At 43.0% G+C, this 25,891-nt stretch overlaps 1 protein-coding gene across 5 annotated transcripts in view; it reads left to right on the plus strand.

The window, feature by feature from the left end:
* Positions 1-1,853: 1,853 nt before the first annotated feature.
* The window catches only part of commd5 (COMM domain containing 5), a 30,056-nt gene continuing 6,018 nt past the window's right edge, over positions 1,854-25,891 (plus strand). For 3 of the 5 annotated variants that reach the window (XR_013799639.1, XR_013799640.1, XR_013799641.1), the window contains exons 1-7: positions 1,956-2,269; positions 11,485-11,639; positions 13,597-13,625; positions 13,723-13,773; positions 13,846-13,935; positions 18,090-18,165; positions 18,626-18,825. Coding sequence is in view for 1 of the 5 variants with exons in the window: in XM_079629724.1 (XP_079485850.1) it covers positions 2,161-2,269; positions 11,485-11,639; positions 13,597-13,625; positions 13,723-13,773; positions 13,846-13,935; positions 18,090-18,165; positions 18,626-18,727 (612 nt within the window). In the remaining 4 variants the exon portion in view is untranslated. Of the gene's footprint in view, positions 2,270-11,484; positions 11,640-13,596; positions 13,626-13,722; positions 13,774-13,845; positions 13,936-18,089; positions 18,166-18,625; positions 19,007-20,531; positions 20,732-25,891 lie in introns of those variants that run through there. The other 2 variants (XR_013799638.1, XM_079629724.1) reach the window with 2 other exon arrangements.

Consider the following 25,891-nt stretch of genomic DNA (forward strand, 5'->3'; position numbering starts at 1 on the left):
GTAAATGTAAGTACACATTGATGGCCTAAGACACGAAACGAGCGGTTTGTGTGAGAAAACGAACAGTATTTATATCGTTTTTACCTCTTGTAACACAGCCACGTCGAAGTGATCTGAGGGCGCGGGCGCTTCCTTCTGTGTGACGTGTGCGCAAACTGGTGCATAGATGTATACACTAGAAGTCGCCTTGGCTACGGCAGTTCATTGCAACGAATGTCTTTAATGCGACTTCTAGTGTATATATATCTATGCACCAGTTTTGCGCACACGTCACACAGAAGGAAGCGCCCGCGCCCTCAGATCACTTGGACGTGGCTGTGTTACAAGAGGTAAAAACTATATAAATACTGTTAGTTTTCTCACACAAACCGCTCGTTTCGTGTCTTAGGCCATCAGTGTGTACTTACATTTACGAGTCATTAAATCATGTTTAATTTGGACTTCTCTGTGCGTGCTCTTTGAGGAGGACCCCATAGACCTGCATGATATGACTGTCAGACAACAACACTGTGGAAATAAAGACACCTACATCTTGGATGCCTTTGAGGTAAGATAAAACATATCAAAAATTAATTTCAAAGTGAACTATCCCTTTAACTCCAGGTATCGAAATCTGGAACCGAACAACATGTCATTTTTCGATACTCGATAGTATCGAGGCAATTCGGTCGGTACTTAAAAAGTATCGAGACTCGGTACCCAGCCCTAAACGTGATTCAGAGAGAGAGTGGTGCGTGGGCCAATGCGTGACATCATTTGTCCAGCTGAAGGCATGAGCGGAAAATACACGGGCGCGCACAAATTAGTCAAGTCAATTGGGCTATTAAGACTTGGGTGTGAGGCGTTTTGAGGGAAGGATATGCCACACACACACTTTTTTCTACATTTCTAGGCTGCATGGCTAGGTTATCAAGTTTAGCCTATATCATTCACAGGCATAGGCTAATGTTAAACTGAAATGTACTGGTGCCATGCACTACGGCTCTGACGCTGATGCATGCTGGGATTCTGGGAGAACTTTGGGGTTGTTTCGTGTGTGTTATGCCTCATTTACTGTTGTACGTGTTTTAGTGTAGCGTGATTACCCTTTTAATTCTACCCCGTGTGTGACCCTTCGTGTTTGGGTGGCTGCGTCCACCCCTGTGTGTGTGTGTGTGTGTGTGTATTTGTGTATATGTGTAGGCTACTGTGTTCGTGCCATGTTCTGCTCGAACAAAAACTGATTGAACAAATCATTGACTAAATCACAGTAACATACTTTTACTTGTATTCTAGATGCCTTGACTCAACGTCTTACAACGGCAAACAACTATGACTTTGCTCAAGCTGTCCAGAAGTGGCTGCGCTACGCCCCAGACCGAGCGGGAGGAGCTGGAAGACAGACGCCGCAGGAGTAGCACGTTAAAAAAAATGAAATAATACAATATTTTTTTTTAATTTTTAAAGAATGCGTGGGGTGTCATTTGTGCTAGTCTAGGTTATAGCCTAAAGGTATAGTTTCTATTTTCTATATTTTGCTAGCCCATCCTGGCTGTCGATAAAGCAGGATTATAGCCTAATAATAATGTTTTTAATATTATATTAAAATTACAGACCTTCAGATTAAACCTGTGGTGTACTAAAACACCATTGAAGTTTTGTTGATATGCTGGGATTTCAACATTGTTTCAATATCCATTGTAATCGAAATACCATTGACATTATGTTGATCATAGGTATGATTTAAACGTTGTTTCGGTGCAACATGATGAAGAATCAACATCAGAGTTCGACGTTGATTCAATTACTTTATCGTTGACAGCGGGATGTTGATTTAACATCGTTTCAATTACTATTTGCTATCTGGTGTGTGTGTGTGTGTGTGTGTGTGTGTGTGTGTGTGTGTGTGTGTGTGTGTGCTGGAGAAGGAGGAAACGAGATGTTAAACTTCAGACCCGTGCGAGTTCAGTTGTCCAGTACAGTAGGTGGCGCTACTGCTGCTAAAGAGCGGATCGCCAGTAAACACGAGGAAGAAGGAGAGCTAGCTCAGGATCAGAGAGCAGTTCATCTCCTCGTCTGTACAGAAGACAGTATATAAAGGTCTGTACAGAAGACCAGTTTATCCTCTTATATACTGTCTATGAGTTCGTCTCCTCGTCGGCGTCTGTACAGAAGGATAAGATGAGTGAGTCCGTGAGTTTATTCGGAGGCAGAGTTCCCGCTGAGGTGGAGCTGCTGTGTAAACACCTGAAGAACCTCCACAGGGACACTTTCACACAGATACTCGGAGGTGAGTTTCGTTTCCAGCTCTTCATAATAAACTCCGAAAGGCGAATCTTTCAGAAACTGCCCGATTAACGTTAACCCCCTCGTGATCTCGGCATGACGATCCGCTCACGTGACGAGCAGCGCGAGGCGTTCATAACACTGATATAACACTGAAGGATATAAACACACACACACACACACACACCGGTTATACACTTGTGGATCCAGCACAGCGTTCTTTCTCCAGGTAACGCTGACAGAATTGGTCACACTCGGGTCCCTCACCATCGCTCAGCGACCCGTCCTCTGGCTGTACGCTGACACTAGTCTGCTGTCTGGAGGAGTTTACATCGGCATCGGTGACACTTACAGCCGTGTTGAGATCTGGCGTGTGCACTTCTTCCAGACGCCATCACCTGCTCTTCCTCACCTGCTCTTCCTCACCTGCTCTTCCTCACCTGCTCTTCCTCACCTGCAGACTGTGCGAAGGAACTTGCTCCAGCCACTTTGATTTCTGAAATGTCAGTATTGCGAGTTGATATCCCCGTGTGTGTGTGTGTGTGTGTGTGTGTGTGTGTGTGTGTGTGTGTGTGTGTGTGTGTGTGTGTGTGTGTGTGTGTGTGTGCTGAGATCGCAGTATGAGGGTGATTCTTCAATTCGGGGCTATTTTGTCTTCTTACATTTTGATGAATGAAATTTGGTTGGATTTTGTTAGAGTTATGTCAAGACAATGTTTACATGTTTTGATGTAAAGATATAATAATGGCCACGACTGAGCTTAAATATAATTTGAGTATTTTATATCTATTTGCCAACTGGCACTACAAAACGTAATCCCATCACAACATACAAGTCTCATAATGCAAAGAACATCATTTAAACTCATTTATCTTGCAAACATTGTTAACCTTCAACAATACGTATAAAAAACATTTTTTTTCCATTCAGCGAATTACATATATTTTCTTGTTCTTACCATCAAAATGTGTTTTTCTGTGTTCATCAAAGCACACTTTTGTTTAATTTCTTGAAAATTAATGTTAGATGTTTCTTCTTTGAATAGATGGATGAGTATTTCATTAGGCTTTTCTTGTAGCACCTCAAGATTGAACATAAACAGTTTTAAAGGTGTGTTTGCTGTAAAATTAAGCTACGTGGCGGTAATGACAAATGAAAGTGCACTGATACATAAAGCACATTTAAAGGCTTAAATAATGACTTCTGGTGAGAGTTGTTGAAAGAAATGGACAGATGTGAGGAGATATATATAAATATGACACAACCATCAACTTGAACATGTTTATTTTAATCATGAAGAAACCATACAATTAGGGGTGGGCGATATGGCAAAAATATCATATCACGATTTTTTTCAGGAAAATCACGATTCACGATTTTATCACGATTCCTTTTCATGTTGGTTTTACTATTTTGCAAGTGACTGAGCATCACAGCCAAACTAATGTCCCTATTTTAATGATGAATGATAACCGCAGCACCTGAGACGCGCCGGTGTTTCTTCTGTCAACAAAACCAGCGTGACATCTCAGGTGCTGCGGTTATCACTCCGCCCAAGTAGCAGTGCTTCGCCTTCAGGGAATATAGTTCCCAGTATATACAGTTAAAATATGTCTGTGTCTCATGTGACTTTGTTTTTTGTACACTCTGTGACTATACAAATCACAACATGTAAATAGGAAAATGTTTGCGTTATTTTGTCACTTATTTGGATTAGTATGCTAGCTGCAACCATTTACATCCAGTCTTTGTGCTAAGCTAGGCTAGCGGTGGGTGCGTCAAACAGACTTATAGCACGCACGGAGATGAAAAAGGTATGTATGGATTTATCTAACTCTGGGGGATAAGGTGAATAGGCTAAAGTCCCAAAAAGTCGGAGTGTTAGGGCTACTGTCACTTTAAGATCTGCGCGCAACGAGTCTACACGCATTTGACAAGGCAGATTTTTTTCTTAATTTTTTCTGTTGTTCTTTCACTTTAGACATAACCAACTTTGTTTATGTAAACCTTGTGTGTATTTGACAGTATTAGCGCAATAAGACTCGAAAGATAACTTAGCCCAGTAATCAGACGCTGTTAGACAGGCTTTTAGTGCATGTGCACGTCGGGTGTTTGCGCTCAGAAAAGCGCCCGTTAGAACAGCGCATCAGCAGCGAATGACATGTTTAACCGGCAAGGCTTTAAAGCACATGCAAATAATAAATTTTTAAGAACTACAGTGTCCCGTTCCTCTGCATTTCATGTGGATATACGTCGCGCTGTACAGTATGTTGAGACGGAGGCGCCAGAAATGCAAACTGATAAAATGCGCGATCCTACGATATTTCTTCAAAAGCAGATCGTGGACACATTTTAATCGTCCATGATCAAAAATCGTAATATCGCACACCCCTACGTACAATATTTTCTAGGGAATCAATTGTCACAATGGGATAAAAATATCCTTCATAAACATTTCATAACTATTACCATTAGGTGAAATATTATGTTTATATACATCAAAGTTGCATTGGGTTAAAACTAACAATGCATAATGAAATGTGTTTGCTTTCAAACATGTATTTGAACATTCAAAATGTGAATTAGAGATGATAAAGCGAGATGGATGGGATGTGGAGAGAAAGAGATTCTGGGAAAAGTGTCCTGAAGATTAGGCTAACTCCAGCCATGTGGGAGTATTGTGGTGACCCAATGTTTTTGCTTGGGATCTTGCTCATGGTATTAAAATAAGCTAATTTAATTTCATAAAGAATTGTCTTCATTATAAAATTAGGTTTTATTTAGAGTTTAGGCTGTGTTTACACGGAAACGATCTGAAGAGAAAACGCAAAAGTGGCATTGCGTTACCACTTTTTATTCTGCGTTTAGACGAGCGTTATGGGGGAAATCTGCGTGCATATGGTGACGCAAAAGTGTGTGAGATTGGGTGTAGTGTGCACTCCAGACGGCTAGGTGGCGATGTGAAGCACTGAAAGTGAAAGAGACGCTGACACAGTTTCTCATGTTTAATACGGTAAAGCTGCTGCTTTAACCCTCGCTGCTCTTCGCCTGTCGCTCAGAATTGTAATTTTTATTGTCAATGAAATGAATGCTATATTTTAGTTTGATAATGTTTTGTTAGTTTCCTGTACTGGCGCATGCCTGTGACGTAAATGCGTACGCGACGCCTTCACTGTCTAGCAGACTTTTGCGTTTTTACCCTTTAGACGGGAACGCGGCGGTGGAGCGTTTTTAAGATTTCCACTCTGGAGGGGGGTTTCACTTTTTTGCGTTTTTAAGCCCCAAAAACACCGTTGCCGTGTAAACGAAAGGCACATCCCATAAAAAATTTTTACGTTTTCACCCGCGAGCGTTCTTTTCCTGCAATTTAAATTAGGGCCCACTGACAGAAAAAGAGGTAGTACAAAAGTTGAGGGAGAAAGCACACTAGCTGACCTAACATGAACATCCAGAACTATATATCTCCAAGGACCGTCCTCTTGACAGATCTCTTATCAGCGGGAGAACAGTTTCTCCCGGACATCTGCTGGCAGCTTCATGTGCCTTTCGTCCCTGGCTGAGGTGGTGGGATAAGACACAGAATATCATCCCTCATAGGCCAAAAGAAGCGGTTCTACACGACTCAGAGGTTTAACAAGAATGCAATTCTCTACATCCACATCTTGAACTACTCCTGGATATTCCTCCGTGTCACATTTCACAGCACACCACCACCTTTCAGTCGGTCTGTGATTTCAGTGACCCTAGAGAAACCTGCTGTGCATCCGTCAGACTAGTGTTGTCACGGTACCAACACTTCAGTATTCGGTACCAATACCCCTGAACATCAACGGTTCTCGGTACCAAAGCTTAATTTAGATTAAATTTGCATATAATAAAGTGTATATCCATTTGTTAGATAACATTAGATAAAATTACCTAACAATAAACAATAGTGATGTTTAAATGTAAATGTATAAATGTAGCCTACTAATACATTTTTTAAATCAAAAGTTTTATCTGTCAACAATCAAGTGTTTGTATTAAATAACATTCACAAACATGCATTAATGTTTTAAAAATATATTGTTCACTCAATGTGTTGATGTTAGATAGGGCATTAAGTAATGTTAATGAATGGTATCTTAGGGTGCTTTCACACCTGCCTTGTTTAGTTCGGTTGAATCGCACTAGAGTTCGTTTTCCGAATTGGTGCGGTTCGTTTGGGCCGGTGAGAATGCAGCAATCGCACTCGGGTGCGCACCATAAGCGGACCAAACAAGCGTCGAGGTGGTCTCGGTACGCTTTCAAACGAACTCTGGAGCGGTTCGTTTGTGGTGAGAACGTGATCCGACCTCGAACAGACCCAACTGCCAAATAACTGCGCATTTTTGGACTAAACCAGCTGCCGTAGTCAGCCACGCTGTGCATTATGTCACTGTTTAGCAACATTAATGCACGCGTTGCCTCCTCCTGAAGTGACTCGCCGCGTGCATTGCATAAAACATTATTTTCAAGCCGCATTCTCGCTTCATTCTCAAATGTTATTGTTTGCCTAAAGTGGTGTAGACAAACTAATATAATAAACTATGACGAGGGATACAATCAGCCCACAAAGTCATTTCTCCATAGTAAAAAGCGGCGTGTTGTCTGCCGGATTTTCCTCCTCTTTGTTTACTTCCGTCAGTTCTGTTGGAATTTTCCCGCACGTTAATTCTGACAATCAAAGTGCAGTTATGAAAATACGTTCAAGACCCATCTGGCCAACGAGTGATGTGGATGTTGTCACGTGACGGCATTTTGGTTTGTTTCATAAACTGATTCGGACCAGAGCAATCAGTGTGTGTGAAAAGGAACCAAAACGCCTGAAAAATGCTACAAAGTATAATTTTTCTCCCTTGGTCCGGACCAAATGAACCGAACTACAGATGTGAAAGCACCCTTAATGTAGTGTTACCAACTAAACAGGAGATAAAACGTGTTTTATTTGACTTGACTGTCCTTTTATTTAATCCCATATTCAGTTTGCACCACTTTCTCCTTTCCACAAGTACGTGCTTTCCAGTTGCGTCTGTCGTTGCTATGCAACCATGAACAGAGGCGCGCCTGGAAAACGAATTTGCACGCACAAAAAAACGTGAACGGCACTTTCCTCCTTTCTTGTCACCAAGAGGATTCAGAGCCACCGCATTAGCAGCGCCGCCGGTCGCCATGTCTCGGTGTGTTTATGAAGAGGACGCAACTGTGCACCGTTCGGACAGCGCGTCAAGAACCGGATTAACACGATACTTCGGTACCACCGGTACTTAAGAAAAGCTGGTACCGTAACCATTTCATTTTTTTAGTACGGAAATGGTACCGAAGTACCGGGTCTTTTGACAACACTACATCAGAGGCACATCTATGTTTGAAGCTGTTGGCTGTAGTGGACCCTTTGCACATTGTCACCGACTGTGGACCATAGCATTTGCATTCATCAGGAGCTGAGCAGAAGCAGCTGAGTATTCGCCACTTGAATTGTGCTGGAGTGTTGGTGAAAATCTGTTTCAGAGAGGGAAGACAGTTAGTGTGGCTGATTATCCACATTATATTTAAATAAGTTTACCTGAAATTTACCTGGTGACTCTTCATGGTCCCACGGACAGTTTCCAGTTGTTAAGGAATTAAGTCATCATTGGCTGCAATATCATCTTCTTTGATATAAAAGAGCTTTATTTGTGTTTGTTGTTCAGACAATGCTTCAAATAAGACCTCAGCTGATGGCAGATCCATTCCCCGTGCAACTAGGGCATCTGCTGTTCTTTTAACAGCGGCCCCTACCCCATCCGCAGGGCCCTTTCCATGTCCAGCGTCAAGGAAATGCCAAGTCAATCTTTGAAATCCTACATCAAATGGCACAGTTAAAAGTAAGAAGAAATTCTTCTTTGATCTGTACTGTGTTGTGGGGCCATCACTAATGACATGAAGTGTGGTCTGAGGTGAGACACCACTGGTGAGAGATGTGCCCAGATACCTGATGGATCATGCCTCCTTGAAGAAGAAATCGAACACGGGGACAAAACTTCTTTGGTTGTGTAGGCAACTCCTGTGTGTAGGGTGATTTGTTTGTGTGAGTCACCAAAATGAGCAGCTTGCACTTCTGATTTGCTTTCAAATGTAGGCGCGCGGCAAGCGCGCTCATAATAGAAGCGACGCGGCACGCTCGTTTTTCCAGAAGCGCATCTGTTCATGGTTGCACAGACGCCACAGGAGAGCAAGCGCTTGTGCAAAGAAGGATTTCCAGCTGCTGATTTCCACACTCTGCTTGCCTCATTCGACCTCAAACGAGTATCGACTGCGGCTACTCACAAATCAGGTAACAAACTGGACCTTATTTACACACGCTACTGCTCCACAGACCATACTCTTGTCACTCCACTGCACACCTCAGATCACTTCCTCCTCACTCTCAACCTCAACCTGCCTCAGAACACAACACACACTCCTCCACAGGTCACCTTTCTCAACCTCAACCTGCCCCAGAACACAACACACACTCCTCCACAGGTCACCTTTCTCAAACTCAACCTGCCCCAGAACACAACACACACTCCTCCACAGGTCACCTTTCGGCGTAACCTACGCTCACTCTCACCCTCTCGCCTATCCTCTTTGGTCTCGTCCACACTTCCTCCACCAGACCAGCTCTCAGCACTAGATACTAACAGTGCCACTGATACTCTTTTCTCCACTTTAACATCCTGATTGGAGAACTTCTGCCCCCTTTCCTCCAGGCCAGCCCGCGCCACTCCCTCTGCCCCTTGGTTATCTGACGTTCTCCGTGAACATCGTGCTAAACTCAGGGGTGCAGAGAGGAAGTGGCGCAAATCCAAAGATCATACTGACCTTGGTCTTTAACAATCCCTCCTCTCTTCCTTCTCTGCTAACATATCTACTGCTAAAATTACTTACTATCACAACAAAATGAACAATTCTTCTGACTCTCGCATGCTTTTCAAAACCTTCTCCTCCCTTCTTAACTCTCCTCCTCCTCCTCCATCAACCCAAACAGCTGACGACTTTGCCACATTCTTCATAAACAAAACTACCACCATCAGCGGCCAATTTACCAATCCACAAACTAACACACACATTTTACCGGCTAACACACACACTCTACCCTCGTTCTCCTTGCTTTCAGAGACGGAAGTCTCAAAACTCCTCCTTTCCAGTCGCCCTACTACCTGTCCGCTTGATCCTTTTCCCACTAACCTACTTCAAGCTATTTCTTCCTCTGTTATACCCACACTCACACACATCATAAACACATCTCTTCACACTGGCACATTTCCCACAGCTTTCAAGCAGGCTCGGGTAACCCCACTGCTTAAGAAACCCACTCTAAATCCAGCACATCTAGAGAATTACAGACCGGTATCCCTTCTTCCATTCGTCGTAAAAACACTTGAACGAGTTGTTTTCAACCAGATGTCCTCCTTTCTTACGCAGAACAACCTCTTGGACAACAATCAGTCTGGCTTCAAAAGCGGACACTCGACTGAGACTGCTCTGCTCTCAGTAATCGAAGCTCTGAGACTGGCAAGAGCAGCTTCCAAGTCCTCAGTTCTCATCCTGCTGGATCTGCTGCCTTTGACACAGTTAACCACCAGATCCTCCTGTCAATCCTAAAGAGGAAGGGCATCTCGGGAACTGCACTCCAGTGGTTCAAGTCTTATCTCTCGGGGTCCTTTAGGGTGTCGTGGAGGGGTGAGGTGTCTAAAACCCTACATCTAGCCACCGGTGTGCCTCAGGGCTCAGTGCTTGGACCACTTCTCTTCTCAATCTACATGACATCACTAGGATCTGTGATTCAGAAACATGGTTTTTCCTATCACTGCTACGCTGATGACACACAACTCTACCTCTCATTCCAGCCGGATGATCCGACGGTAGCAGCTCGCATCTCAGCCTGCCTGACATCTCTGGCTGGATGAAGGACCACCACCTTCAACTAAACCTTGCGAAGACAGAGCTACTTGTAATCCCGGCTAACCCAGCACTTAATCACAACTTCACCATTCAGCTAGGCTCGTCATCTATAACTGGCATGCTGTTTGAGCAACCCCTGCTGTAGCTCAAACAGTAGACAATGGCGCTAGCAACGCCAAGGTCATGGGTTCAATTCCCAGGGAAAGCAAGAACTAACAAAAATTTAAAATGTGTACCTTGAATGCAATGTAAGTTGCTTTGGATAAAAGCGTCTGCCAAATGCATAAATGTAAATGTTAAATAACTCCATCAAGATCAGCCAGGAACCTTGGAGTTGTAATTGATGACCAATTGAACTTCACAGATTACATTGCTAGCACTGCCCGGTCATGCAGATTTGCCATGCTACACAACTCCTTGTTCAGGCGCTTGTTCTTTCCAGACTGGACTATTGTAATGCTCTCCTGGCTGGTCTCCCAGCTTGCACTGTCAAACCTCTGCAACTGATCCAGAAGCTGCAGCCAGAGTGTCTTCAACGAGCCGAAGAGACACACGTCACTCCTCTCCTCACGAAACTGCACTGGTTGCCGGTTGCCGGTTGCATCAAGTTCAAGTCACTGACGTTTGCCTACAGAACAACCACTGGCACTGCTCCCCTGTACCTGAACTCATTACTTCAGACTCATGTGCCGTCCAGAAACTTGCGGTCTGCAAGCGAGCGGGGTCTGGTGGTGCCATCTCAAAGAGGCACAAAATCTCTCTCTCGGACCTTCACCATGACTGTTCCTGCTGGTGATGATCTGCCTAACTCAGCCAGAGCTGCTGAGTCTGTAGCCATCTTTAAGAAACTGCTGAAGACGTATCTTTTTCGGCAGCACTTGATCAAGTAATACGAACACTTTCTCCTCTATTCTATATATATTAAAAAAAAGTACTACGTTAGATTGAACTGCGAAGGGTCATAGCACTTGCATACTGTTGTCCTACTGCTAGTTTAATTGCTTCTGTTGTTCTCATTTGTAAGTCACTTTGGATAAAAGCGTCTGCTAAATGAATAAATGTAAATGTAAGGAGAAAGCGGTGCGAACTGCGCTCTCCATGATGACGACGAGGAAGTATCAGCAAAGAATTAATTGATTTCACCTGTGTTCTCCTGTGTTTACCTGTGTTCTCCTGTTCTGCTGTGTGGTTCACCTGTGTTTACCCGTGGTTTACCTGTGTTCTGCTGTGTGGTTTACCTGTGCTCTCCTGTGTGGTTTACCTGTGTTCTAGCGGTGGTGAAGGGCATGGAGGGCCAGGACAGCTGTGAGTGTGTTCAGAGGATCTCAGAGAGTGGACTCATCTCCGAGGAGAGCCTGAACCGTGTGATGGCAGGACTATACGCTCTTCTGAAGGAGGCTCTGCGTAGGCCTGCGCTCAGACACGAGGTGTGTGTGTGTGTGTGTGTGTGTGTGTGTGTGTGTGTGTGCGCGTTTACTGTGTTCATACGAGTGTTTGTCTTCACTGACGCTGCTACAGCTAACCCATAAAAGTGCATCTGTCCTTCATAAAAGTGCACTTTTATGATGGACAGATGCACTTTGACGGACTTCCAAATAAATATCCTCATTCACTGCCATTATAAAGCTTGGAAGAAACTGGACATTTTTTTAATATAACTCTGATTGTATTCGTCTGAAAGAAGAATGTCATATACACTTAGGATGACTTCAGGGAGAGTAAATCATGGGCTAGTTTACATTTTTCGGGTGATCTATCCCTTTAAAGGGGTCATGACATGATAAACCAAATTTGCCTTGATCTTTTGGTATATAAGAGGTCTTTGTACCATTAAAACGTCCTGCAAGTTTCATAGCTTAAGACGTCCTCCCCATTATAAACAAATCATTTATTTAATCAAGCTCTAAATACAGCTCGTTCTGGATCCATGGTAAGAAGTGACGTCACGGTGCGAAGTGACGTACCAGCGTTTGCATATAGAACGCCTCTAGCACGAGGCAACTACGCTCATTTCGTATCGTTGTCGCGCCTCACAAGTGTTCAGTCGCCGGACAGCGAGTGGGTCTGTGTACAGGGAAATTACGATGCCGCAGATGTGCTGTTCCTGGCTGTGGACAAACAACATCTGTGAATACGCTGCGAAAGATCCAGACGTCAGGGGAAAATGGATGCACTTTATTTTTTGCGGACGTCTCAATCACGGCAGTGTTAGTTTAAGCGTTCGTTCTATACATTTGAAGGATGACTGTATTGAGAACTAATCCCAAAATGATGCTGGCTTTGCCAGAAAACTGTTGCTCAAAGATAAGTCCGTGCCGACTATTCTGGGCTAAACAACGACGACGCAAACTGTAAGTAATGTGTTTAAAACTTTAAACTACTTTTTAAATACGCCGAATCCGCAAATCTTCTGGCTGGGGGCGTTAATAATTGATGCATATCACTGACGTTAGCCAATCACAGCAGCGGGCGTTAACACTGAACTCTTAAAGGGGAAACACCCCCAGAACAGACTGTTTGTTATAATTGCACCTAAGGGAACATAATAATAAAATAAAAAAACCATGTCATGACCCCTTTAAGGTCAGGTTCTTTCAGCACAAAAGCTTGTTCTTGCTTGATCCTCTCGAGTGTGTCTGCTCAGAGCTGTTCCACGCCGCTCCGCTAATTAGGCAAGAATTTCATCATTAGTAGATAAAACCATGTTTAAAATACTCAATATTGTGTTCACAGTTCATCCTGTGTCGGCTCACGTCAAATCAATCGGCAGCAAGGCATTACGATTTTGTCATGTCATAATTTCAAAAAAAATTATTAGGTCTAAAACAGTCTATAGTGAATATAAACTCTTACTATAGGTGTACGTGGTGATTCAGGAGAGGACTACACCGTTTGGGAAATGGATTCATGATGTACTCACTTATTATACATTTTGAACACAAAAAAAGTTACGGACTGCAGCTTTAAATAGTTATTTGCATCGGTGTATAATCGTTCACATTAGCATCGCAATGCAGCATCATAACTATATTCCAGAGCTATAAATCATTATTATAGATTATAAATGATTGTAATGTGATTATAAAATAACCTTTAAAAATGAATGCTGATTGTCACATTGCAGAAAATGTTTTAATGATTTGTATGTCAAATGTAGGCAGATGTAAACTGTGCGCTTCATGCTAACATTATATTTCAGAGCTTGATGCTTGAAGAGCTTGAAGTTAAATTGTGTTAATTGTTTAATTTTTCTATAATAGTGTGTAGAACTGCTGAATACTGCAATCACAGACTTGTTGTGATAACTAATGATGCCCTGTGTGAATATGAAAAATATTTCAACGCATCAATTTAACCTAAATTAATTAGAGTTCTGCGTTCCAGGTTTTCAGTGAGGATCTCAGAGCTCTCCGGTAAGAGATGTCTTGTACAGTCAAATTAAAATAAAAAGTAATGTTTTTTGCATCTGCTCTGTGTGAAGTGATGTGCAGCTGTACGTGTTCACCGCAGGGTTCCTGAGGAGCTCCTCTCGGACGTGTCCAGCGTGGTGTTTGGGAACAGGTCAGAGTAAAGCATATATTGACTGACTGTGTAATGCTGAGCGGTTCTCTAATGACGGCTCTTCTCCGCCAGGCTAACCTCAGTGAGTGCTCGACATCCCGAGCCGAGTCTGGCCAAGATGGAGGAGTTTAAATGGAGAGTTGATGTTGCCATTTCAACCAGGTACAGTAGTAATGATCGTTTCCTATAGACACGAAGAACTGAAATGTCTGAAAAAACTGCATTTAAAGCAATTACTGTCCTTTTACAATTAGAGTTTAGCTAAAGCTTTCTTCTGTGGACCGGAAGCCATGTTCTTCATGAATCCGGCCAGGGTTCCCAGCTGTGCTTCTGTGGACCGCTGTTCAGTTAGCAAACACCGAGAGCATAGGTGTAGGCAGAGCGACCGCCTGGAATATAGCTAACGCTAGGTAGCAAGTTTTGTTAGCTTGTTTTTTTAACAATGACTGGAGAAAATCCTATTTGATCTTAATGTGTAAGGTCACTCACTGTCCAGGACCGCGATTGTTATTTAAAAAGTGCATTTTAACGGACGCAGCCAGATTGGCCGACCCGTACGCTCGCTCACTGATGGAGGATCTGACAGGTTAACACTACCTCTGTCCCGTGGCCTGATGTCTACACCCCATAGAGAAACTGAGGGAATTCTTTAGATGCCTGTTTGCTGAACGGTCATGTACACGACCTAGAAATGAAAATTCCAGATACAGCATATTCATTTTTTAACTTTATGTACCGTATTTGATTATTCTTTCTTACCAGGTTCTTCAAAAAGTTTAGTCACAACAATGTACAATCATTGATGAATCACAAACAATCACGATAGTTTTGAAACATTACGCGATCAAATGTCCAGTTTTGCCTCTAGCTCGTTCGTTACTATAGCAACAGTAGACACCCTGCGTTCGTTACTATAGCAACAGTAGACACCCTGCGTTCGTTACTATAGCAACAGTAGACACCCTGCGCATGCGTTTGTTACTATAGCAACAGTAGACACCCTGTGCATGCGTTCGTTACTATAGCAACAGTAGACATCATTGCATGCGTTCGTTACTATAGCAACAGTAGACACCCTGCACATGCGTCCGTTACTATAGCAACAGTAGACACCCTGCACATGCGTTCGTTACTATAGCAACAGTAGACACCCTGTGCATGCGTTTGTTACTATAGCAACAGTAGACACTAGACACATGCGTTTGTTACTATAGCAACAGTAGACACCCTGTGCATGCGTTCGTTACTACAGCAACAGTAGACATCATTGCATGCGTTCGTTACTATAGCAACAGTAGACACCCTGCACATGCGTTCGTTACTATAGCAACGTTCGTTACTATAGCAACAGTAGACATCGGCGCATGCGTTCATTACTATAGCAACAGTAGACATCGGCACGTGCGTTAGTTACTATAGCAACAGTAGACATCGGTGCATGTACGTTACTATAGCAACAGTGAACATCGGTGCATGCGTTCGTTACTATAGCAACCGTAAAGATCGGTGCATGCGTTCGTTACTATAGCAACAGTAGACACCCGTTCCATCACCACTATACTCTCATTCCTGCGTAATAATCCAGGAACTGTGCAGCCGTACCATGGGTCCAGCAGACGCAATGATATTACGCAGCGCCTGAAAGTAGTCCCCAGCTCGGTAACTTCCAGCGTGACCGGCACTAGGTGTGTGATATCATTGCGCTGCTGGTACGGCAGCAGTTCCTGGATTATTACGCAGGAGTGAGAGGAGACTCGGGTTTCTGTGCACGTCATCACATAGGTGCGCGCGCATCTAAGAGGCAGAAAGCAACCGTCTTTACGGCTATGTCTAGCAGAAGCAGAGAGTGACGCGGAGCTGTTGTGCTGTAAACTAAATGCACAGGGTATGTCAGGCTTTTATGATTCGCAAATTTAGTTGGACAATTTCATACTAGTCAACTAACTAACGTTTTACATAGATATATTAATATGCAAATGAAACGCAAGAAAACTGATCCAACTCTACGTTAATTACAATGTTCTTTTACCGAACTCGGCATAACATATAGCGGTCTTGCCTCTTGGGTGCGCGCGCATCCAGTATTGTTTGTGTACAAGAAACCCGTGTATAGTTCCTAGTCACATTGGCCTAGGAAATCACAACGTTTTATTCTCAGTCGGTTTTAGTACACGATGTAACTGCAGTCAAGTTTTAAATAGGAAAAATATTGAAACTCTTTGGTCATTTTTGTGAGAGAGATGCTAACGGTCTAATCAATTTAACATTCAATGATCTATGCTAAGCTATGCTAAAAGTGCTACCGCCAGACCCGGAGTTCGGCTGAATGCATTAGAAAGCGGCTCAGCTGTTTAACTCTAGGGGAGCTGGGAAATGAGCCCATTTCCAAAAAAAGCAGAGTGTTGCTTTAAATATGTTTATAAATATTGAACTGTTCACAGTGATTTCAGGCCGTCGCTCTACACACACACACACACACACTGAAGCTGCCGTCTCCAGCACTAGGGGGAGAATAACACTGATACTATTGGAAATGAAATCCCTCAAAGTCGTCGAATCAGCTGTTGATGGAAGAGCGGGAACCCTGAACACAAATACAACACGAGTTATAACACTTTTCACAATTAGTTGTGGCAGCTATAATTGTGGGCATGATTTTACGTATATTTATTTAGATGTATTGTGCAGCGTTCATCTGTTCAGTGTTCATCTACTGGCATCACTGGTGTGGCTCTAAGCTGTTCCCATCTCACGGACCGCATTCAATCTCTGCAACTGAACCCACCTGTGTTGTCACTGGTGTTCCCCAGGGCTCTGTTTTGGGGCCTTTTGTTCATTATTTATCTTTTAACAATTGGCATCATCTTTAGGAAATATGATATTAATTTTCATTATGCCGACGACACCCAGCTTTATCTGTCTTCTAACCCTTCAAAGATTCCCTCTTCTGCTCTGGCTGAGTGCTTAGGGAATTAACACATTGGTTTTCATGTAATTTTCTTAAATTGAATAGTAGTAAAGCAGAAAGTCTTCTCGTTGGTTAAACAAATACAATAACTAAGTCAAATATTTGTTCTGTGGTAATAGATAATTGCTCTGTTACCCGTTCTGCATTCTCTCATATATTACTGTTAACTTTACACCTCGGCTCCTCCATATCTTCTAGATCTTGTTCACACACACACTCGGCTCCTCCATATCTTCTAGATCTTGTTCACACACACACACACTCGGACACTCCATATCTTCTAGATCTTGTTTACACACACACTCGGACACTCCATATCTTCTAGATCTTGTTCACACACACACTCGGACACTCCATATCTTCTAGATCTTGTTCACACACACACTCGGCTCCTCCATATCTTCTAGATCTTGTTCACACACACACTCGGACACTCCATATCTTCTAGATCTTGTTCACACACACACTCGGACACTCCATATCTTCTAGATCTTGTTCACACACACACTCGGACACTCCATATCTTCTAGATCTTGTTTACACACACACTCGGACACTCCATATCTTCTAGATCTTGTTCACACACACACTCGGACACTCCATATCTTCTAGATCTTGTTCACACACACACTCGGACACTCCATATCTTCTAGATCTTGTTCACACACACCTCGGCTCCTCCATATCTTCTAGATCTTGTTCACACACACCTCGGCTCCTCCATATCTTCTAGATCTTGTTCATACACACACTCGGCTCCTCCATATCTTCTAGATCTTGTTCACACACACACTCGGACACTCCATATCTTCTAGATCTTGTTCATACACACACTCGGCTCCTCTATATCTTCTAGATCTTGTTCACACACACACTCGGACACTCCATATCTTCTAGATCTTGTTCACACACACCTCGGCTCCTCCATATCTTCTAGATCTTGTTCACACACACACTCGGCTCCTCCATATCTTCTAGATCTTGTTCAAACACACACTCGGACACTCCATATCTTCTATATCTTGTTCATACACACACTCGGCTCCTCCATATCTTCTATATCTTGTTCACACACACACTCGGACACTCCATGGCTCCCCAGCTGTCGGTTACGGCTCATGCTCAGTCTAGTCCTGCGGTCTTTACACGCATCAGTTTAGCTTTTATGTGATTAAACCATAAAACCTGTACAGCAACAAACATTTAATGTCATTGCTTTATGGATTTTGTAAGGTGTCGTCCATTAAAGGCGCCAATAAATCAGATGTATAATGATGTTTGATGTGAACAGAAGAGGATATGATTGATAACGTGTGTGTGTGTGTGTGTGTGTGTGTGTGTGTGTCAGTTCTCTGGCTCGAGCTCTTCAGCCCTCAATCCTCATGCAGATCAAGCTCTCCGATGGACACGTGCATCGCTTCCAGGTCATTATCTTTATTATAATGATTTATTTATCTGAGATTTATTAATAAAGAAGCCCACATGTTAGCAGCTTCAGTTTTATCTGCAGATCTTCTGATGAGTAACAGAGTCTACTTTATTAGGTCTACTTATATACTGTACTTTACTCAAAAACACAACAAAACATAAGTTTACAAATATGGCTCTTATAATATCTCAGAATAAGTACAGGCGCTGCTGTTTGCTGGATCAACATGCAGACGTGGGCCAGAAATCAACAGTTCTCCGGTCACGATCCCTCTTGGCAATATTGCATTTTCAAGAGCTTCCAAAAGCTGAACTCAGAACACCTGGAGTTGTGAAAACCACCACATGAGATAATATACCGTACAATAATAGTGTGCGTTATTCCAAGTGTTCTCAGTTCAGTGTGTGTGTGTGTGTGTGTGTGTGTGTATGATTTATTTTCTCTCTCTTTTCCAGGTTCCAGTTGTCAAGTTCCAGGAACTACGCTACAACGTGTCTCTGATGTTAAAGGAGATGAATGATCTCGAGAAGAGAAGCGTTCTCAAGATACAGGACTGATCGCCAGACGCTGCCGGTGTTGCTGAACATGTCCGTGTGTGAAGACCACACTGGGAATCTGCAGTGGGAAAACTCTTACGGATCTTTTCTAATATTTGGTAAAATTAATGTAATTATGTAATATTTTGTATTTTTATGAAAGTTTGTGTGCATTATATTTTGTACTTGGTCAGCAAAGCTTAATTGTGTTGAACTGATGTGTGTTTGTCAGTGTTGGGAGAGGAAACGCAGTTTAACACATTCTGTTGATCTGTGCAAATAAAGTCATCTCTGTCTCCAGCACTGCGTTAGATTCAGCGTGTGTGTGTGTGTGTGTGTCCGTGTTCAGCGTGTGTGTGTGTCCGTGCTCAGACTGCATCACTGGAAGTCACTGCGTCACAACATCATCCAGTCGTCGATAGTGACGGTGACGTTAAATACACCATGAAACCAAACTAGCAAGAAGCAAGAAATTTTAAAACATAAATTGACATGACGTGTTATCTCAGAATAAACCCCTTCAGGTGTGTGTGTGTTATCTCAGAATAAACCCCTTCAGGTGTGTGTGTGTTATCTCAGAATAAACCCCTTCAGGTGTGAGTGTGTTATCTCAGAATAAACCCCTTCAGGTGTGTGTGTCTGTGTTATCTCAGAATAAACCCCTTCAGGTGTGTGTGTGTTATCTCAGAATAAACCCCTTCAGGTGTGTGTGTGTTATCTCAGAATAAACCCCTTCAGGTGTGTGTGTGTTATCTCAGAATAAACCCCTTCAGGTGTGTGTGTGTGTGTGTGTTATCTCAGAATAAACCCCTTCAGGTGTGTGTGTGTTATCTCAGAATAAACCCCTTCAGGTGTGTGTGTGTGTGTGTGTGTGTTATCTCAGAATAAACCCCTTCAGGTGTGTGTGTTATCTCAGAATAAGCCCCTTCAGGTGTGTGTGTGTTATCTCAGAATAAACCCCTTCAGGTGTGTGTGTGTTATCTCAGAATAAACCCCTTCAGGTGTGTGTGTGTGTGTTATCTCAGAATAAACCCCTTCAGGTGTGTGTCTGTTATCTCAGAATAAACCCCTTCAGGGGTGTGTGTGTGTTATCTCAGAATAAACCCCTTCAGGTGTGTGTGTGTTATCTCAGAATAAACCCCTTCAGGTGTGTGTGTGTTATCTCAGAATAAACCCCTTCAGGTGTGTGTGTGTGTGTGTGTGTTTGTGTTATCTCAGAATAAACCCCTTCAGGTGTGTGTGTGTTATCTCAGAATAAACCCCTTCAGGTGTGTGTGTGTTATCTCAGAATAAACCCCTTCAGGTGTGTGTGTGTTATCTCAGAATAAACCCCTTCAGGTGTGTGTGTGTTATCTCAGAATAAACCCCTTCAGGTGTGTGTGTGTTATCTCAGAATAAACCCCTTCAGGTGTGTGTGTGTGTTTGTGTTATCTCAGAATAAACCCCTTCAGGTGTGTGTCTGTTATCTCAGAATAAACCCCTTCAGGGGTGTGTGTGTGTTATCTCAGAATAAACCCCTTCAGGTGTGTGTGTGTTATCTCAGAATAAACCCCTTCAGGTGTGTGTGTGTTATCTCAGAATAAACCCCTTCAGGTGTGTGTGTGTTATCTCAGAATAAACCCCTTCAGGTGTGTGTGTGTTATCTCAGAATAAACCCCTTCAGGTGTGTGTGTGTTATCTCAGAATAAACCCCTTCAGGTGTGTGTGTGTTATCTCAGAATAAACCCCTTCAGGTGTGTGTGTGTTATCTCAAAATAAACCCCTTCATGTGTGTGTGTGTGTTATCTCAGAATAAACTCCTTCAGGTGTGTGTGTGTTATCTCAGAATAAACCCCTTCATGTGTGTGTGTGTTATCTCAGAATAAACCCATTCAGGTGTGTGTGTGTTATCTCAGAATAAACCCCTTCAGGTGTGTGTGTGTGTTATCTCAGAATAAACCCCTTCAGGTGTGTGTGTGTTATCTCAGAATAAACCCCTTCAGGTGTGTGTGTGTGTGTGTGTTATCTCAGAATAAACCCCTTCAGGTGTGTGTGTGTTATCTCAGAATAAACCCCTTCGGGTGTGTGTGTGTTATCTCAGAATAAACCCCTTCAGGTGTGTGTGTGTGTTATCTCAGAATAAACCCCTTCAGGTGTGTGTGTGTTATCTCAGAATAAACCCCTTCAGGTGTGTGTGTGTTATCTCAGAATAAACCCCTTCAGGTGTGTGTGTGTTATCTCAGAATAAACCCCTTCATGTGTGTGTGTGTGTTATCTCAGAATAAACTCCTTCAGGTGTGTGTGTGTTATCTCAGAATAAACCCCTTCATGTGTGTGTGTGTGTGTGTGTGTTATCTCAGAATAAACCCCTTCAGGTGTGTGTGTGTGTTATCTCAGAATAAACCCCTTCATGTGTGTGTGTGTGTGTGTGTGTGTTATCTCAGAATAAACCCCTTCAGGTGTGTGTGTGTTATCTCAGAATAAACCCCTTCAGGTGTGTGTGTGTTATCTCAGAATAAACCCCTTCAGGTGTGTGTGTGTTATCTCAGAATAAACCCCTCCGGGTGTGTGTGTGTGTGTGTGTGTGTGTGTGTTATCTCAGAATAAACCCCTTCGGGTGTGTGTGTGTGTGTGTTATCTCAGAATAAACCCCTTCAGGTGTGTGTGTGTTATCTCAGAATAAACCCCTTCGGGTGTGTGTGTGTGTGTGTGTGTGTGTTATCTCAGAATAAACCCCTTCAGGTGTGTGTGTGTTATCTCAGAATAAACCCCTTCAGGTGTGTGTGTGTTATCTCAGAATAAACCCCTTCGGGTGTGTGTGTGTGTTATCTCAGAATAAACCCCTTCAGGTGTGTGTGTGTTATCTCAGAATAAACCCCTCCGGGTGTGTGTGTGTGTGTGTGTGTGTGTGTGTTATCTCAGAATAAACCCCTTCGGGTGTGTGTGTGTGTGTGTTATCTCAGAATAAACCCCTTCAGGTGTGTGTGTGTTATCTCAGAATAAACCCCTTCGGGTGTGTGTGTGTGTGTGTGTGTGTGTTATCTCAGAATAAACCCCTTCAGGTGTGTGTGTGTTATCTCAGAATAAACCCCTTCAGGTGTGTGTGTTATCTCAGAATAAACCCCTTCAGGTGTGTGTGTGTTATCTCAGAATAAACCCCTTCAGGTGTGTGTGTGTTATCTCAGAATAAACCCCTTCAGGTGTGTGTGTGTTATCTCAGAATAAACCCCTTCAGGTGTGTGTGTGTGTGTGTGTGTGTGTGTTATCTCAGAATAAACCCCTTCAGGTGTGTGTGTGTTATCTCAGAATAAACCCCTTCATGTGTGAGTGTGTGTGTGTTATCTCAGAATAAACCCCTTCAGGTGTGTGTCTGTTATCTCAGAATAAACCCCTTCAGGTGTGTGTGTGTTATCTCAGAATAAACCCCTTCAGGTGTGTGTGTGTTATCTCAGAATAAACCCCATCAGGTGTGTGTGTGTTATCTCAGAATAAACCCCTTCAGGTGTGTGTGTGTGTGTGTGTGTTATCTCAAAATAAACCCCTTCAGGTGTGTGTGTGTTATCTCAGAATAAACCCCTTCAGGTGTGTGTGTGTTATCTCAGAATAAACCCCTTCAGGTGTGTGTGTGTTATCTCAGAAAGAATAAACCCCTTCAGGTGTGTGTGTGTTATCTCAGAATAAACCCCTTCAGGTGTGTGTGTGTGTGTGTGTGTTATCTCAGAATAATCCCCTTCAGGTGTGTGTGTGTTATCTCAGAATAAACCCCTTCAGGTGTGTGTGTGTGTTATCTCAGAATAAACCCCTTCAGGTGTGTGTGTGTGTGATCTCAGAATAAACCCCTTCAGGTGTGTGTGTGTGTGTGTGTTATCTCAGAATAAACCCCTTCAGGTGTGTGTGTGTTATCTCAGAATAAACCCCTCCGGGTGTGTGTGTGTGTGTGTGTGTGTGTGTGTGTGTGTGTTATCTCAGAATAAACCCCTTCGGGTGTGTGTGTGTGTGTGTGTTATCTCAGAATAAACCCCTTCAGGTGTGTGTGTGTTATCTCAGAATAAACCCCTTCGGGTGTGTGTGTGTGTGTGTGTGTGTGTTATCTCAGAATAAACCCCTTCAGGTGTGTGTGTGTTATCTCAGAATAAACCCCTTCAGGTGTGTGTGTTATCTCAGAATAAACCCCTTCAGGTGTGTGTGTGTTATCTCAGAATAAACCCCTTCAGGTGTGTGTGTGTTATCTCAGAATAAACCCCTTCAGGTGTGTGTGTGTTATCTCAGAATAAACCCCTTCAGGTGTGTGTGTGTTATCTCAGAATAAACCCCTTCATGTGTGAGTGTGTGTGTGTTATCTCAGAATAAACCCCTTCAGGTGTGTGTCTGTTATCTCAGAATAAACCCCTTCAGGTGTGTGTGTGTTATCTCAGAATAAACCCCTTCAGGTGTGTGTGTGTTATCTCAGAATAAACCCCATCAGGTGTGTGTGTGTTATCTCAGAATAAACCCCTTCAGGTGTGTGTGTGTGTGTGTGTGTTATCTCAAAATAAACCCCTTCAGGTGTGTGTGTGTTATCTCAGAATAAACCCCTTCAGGTGTGTGTGTGTTATCTCAGAATAAACCCCTTCAGGTGTGTGTGTGTTATCTCAGAAAGAATAAACCCCTTCAGGTGTGTGTGTGTTATCTCAGAATAAACCCCTTCAGGTGTGTGTGTGTGTGTGTGTGTTATCTCAGAATAAACCCCTTCAGGTGTGTGTGTGTTATCTCAGAATAAACCCCTTCAGGTGTGTGTGTGTGTTATCTCAGAATAAACCCCTTCAGGTGTGTGTGTGTGTGATCTCAGAATAAACCCCTTCAGGTGTGTGTGTGTTATCTCAGAATAAACCCCTTCAGGTGTGTGTGTGTTATCTCAGAATAAACCCCTTCAGGTGTGTGTGTGTTATCTCAGAATAAACCCCTTCAGGTGTGTGTGTGTTATCTCAGAATAAACCCCTTCAGGTGTGTGAGTGTGTGTGTGTGTTATCTCAGAATAAACCCCTTCAGGTGTGTGTGTGTTATCTCAGAATAAACCCCTTCAGGTGTGTGTGTGTTATCTCAGAATAAACCCCTTCAGGTGTGTGTGTGTTATCTCAGAATAAACCCCTTCAGGTGTGTGAGTGTGTGTGTCTGTTATCTCAGAATAAACCCCTTCAGGTGTGTGTGTGTTATCTCAGAATAAACCCCTTCAGGTGTGTGTGTGTTATCTCAGAATAAACCCCTTCAGGTGTGTGTGTGTTATCTCAGAATAAACCCCTTCATGTGTGTGTGTGTGTTATCTCAGAATAAACTCCTTCAGGTGTGTGTGTGTTATCTCAGAATAAACCCCTTCAGGTGTGTGTGTGTTATCTCAGAATAAACCCCTTCAGGTGTGTGTGTGTTATCTCAGAATAAACCCCTTCAGGTGTGTGTGTGTTATCTCAGAATAAACCCCTTCAGGTGTGTGTGTGTGTGTGTGTGTTATCTCAGAATAAACCCCTTCAGGTGTGTGTGTGTGTGTTATCTCAGAATAAACCCCTTCAAGTGTGTGTGTGTTATCTCAGAATAAACCCCTTCAGGTGTGTGTGTTTTATCTCAGAATAAACCCCTTCAGGTGTGTGTGTGTTATCTCAGAATAAACCCCTTCAGGTGTGTGTGTGTTATCTCAGAATAAACCCTTTCGGGTGTGTGTGTGTTATCTCAGAATAAACCCCTTCAGGTGTGTGTGTGTTATCTCAGAATAAACTCCTTCAGGTGTGTGTGTGTTATCTCAGAATAAACCCCTTCATGTGTGTGTGTGTGTGTGTGTTATCTCAGAATAAACCCCTTCAGGTGTGTGTGTGTTATCTCAGAATAAACCCCTTCATGTGTGTGTGTGTGTGTGTTTTATCTCAGAATAAACCCCTTCAGGTGTGTGTGTGTTATCTCAGAATAAACCCCTTCGGGTGTGTGTGTGTTATCTCAGAATAAACCCCTTCAGGTGTGTGTGTGTTATCTCAGAATAAACCCCTTCAGGTGTGTGTGTGTTATCTCAGAATAAACCCCTTCAGGTGTGTGTGTGTGTGTGTGTGTTATCTCAGAATAAACCCCTTCAGGTGTGTGTGTGTGTGTGTGTGTTATCTCAGAATAAACCCCTTCAAGTGTGTGTGTGTTATCTCAGAATAAACCCCTTCAGGTGTGTGTGTTTTATCTCAGAATAAACCCCTTCAGGTGTGTGTGTGTTATCTCAGAATAAACCCCTTCAGGTGTGTGTGTGTTATCTCAGAATAAACCCTTTCGGGTGTGTGTGTGTTATCTCAGAATAAACCCCTTCAGGTGTGTGTGTGTTATCTCAGAATAAACTCCTTCAGGTGTGTGTGTGTTATCTCAGAATAAACCCCTTCATGTGTGTGTGTGTGTGTGTGTTATCTCAGAATAAACCCCTTCAGGTGTGTGTGTGTTATCTCAGAATAAACCCCTTCATGTGTGTGTGTGTGTGTGTGTTATCTCAGAATAAACCCCTTCAGGTGTGTGTGTGTTATCTCAGAATAAACCCCTTCGGGTGTGTGTGTGTGTTATCTCAGAATAAACCCCTTCAGGTGTGTGTGTGTTATCTCAGAATAAACCCCTTCGGGGGTGTGTGTGTGTGTGTGTGTGTGTTATCTCAGAATAAACCCCTTCGGGTGTGTGTGTGTGTGTGTTATCTCAGAATAAACCCCTTCAGGTGTGTGTGTGTTATCTCAGAATAAACCCCTTCGGGTGTGTGTGTGTGTGTGTGTGTGTGTGTTATCTCAGAATAAACCCCTTCAGGTGTGTGTGTGTTATCTCAGAATAAACCCCTTCAGGTGTGTGTGTTATCTCAGAATAAACCCCTTCAGGTGTGTGTGTGTTATCTCAGAATAAACCCCTTCAGGTGTGTGTGTGTTATCTCAGAATAAACCCCTTCAGGTGTGTGTGTGTTATCTCAGAATAAACCCCTTCAGGTGTGTGTGTGTGTGTGTGTGTGTGTTATCTCAGAATAAACCCCTTCAGGTGTGTGTGTGTTATCTCAGAATAAACCCCTTCATGTGTGAGTGTGTGTGTGTTATCTCAGAATAAACCCCTTCAGGTGTGTGTCTGTTATCTCAGAATAAACCCCTTCAGGTGTGTGTGTGTTATCTCAGAATAAACCCCTTCAGGTGTGTGTGTGTTATCTCAGAATAAACCCCTTCAGGTGTGTGTGTGTGT

The sequence above is a fragment of the Phoxinus phoxinus genome (assembly GCF_949152265.1).
Source record: "Phoxinus phoxinus genome assembly, chromosome: 12".
Lineage (NCBI taxonomy): Eukaryota > Metazoa > Chordata > Actinopteri > Cypriniformes > Leuciscidae > Phoxinus > Phoxinus phoxinus.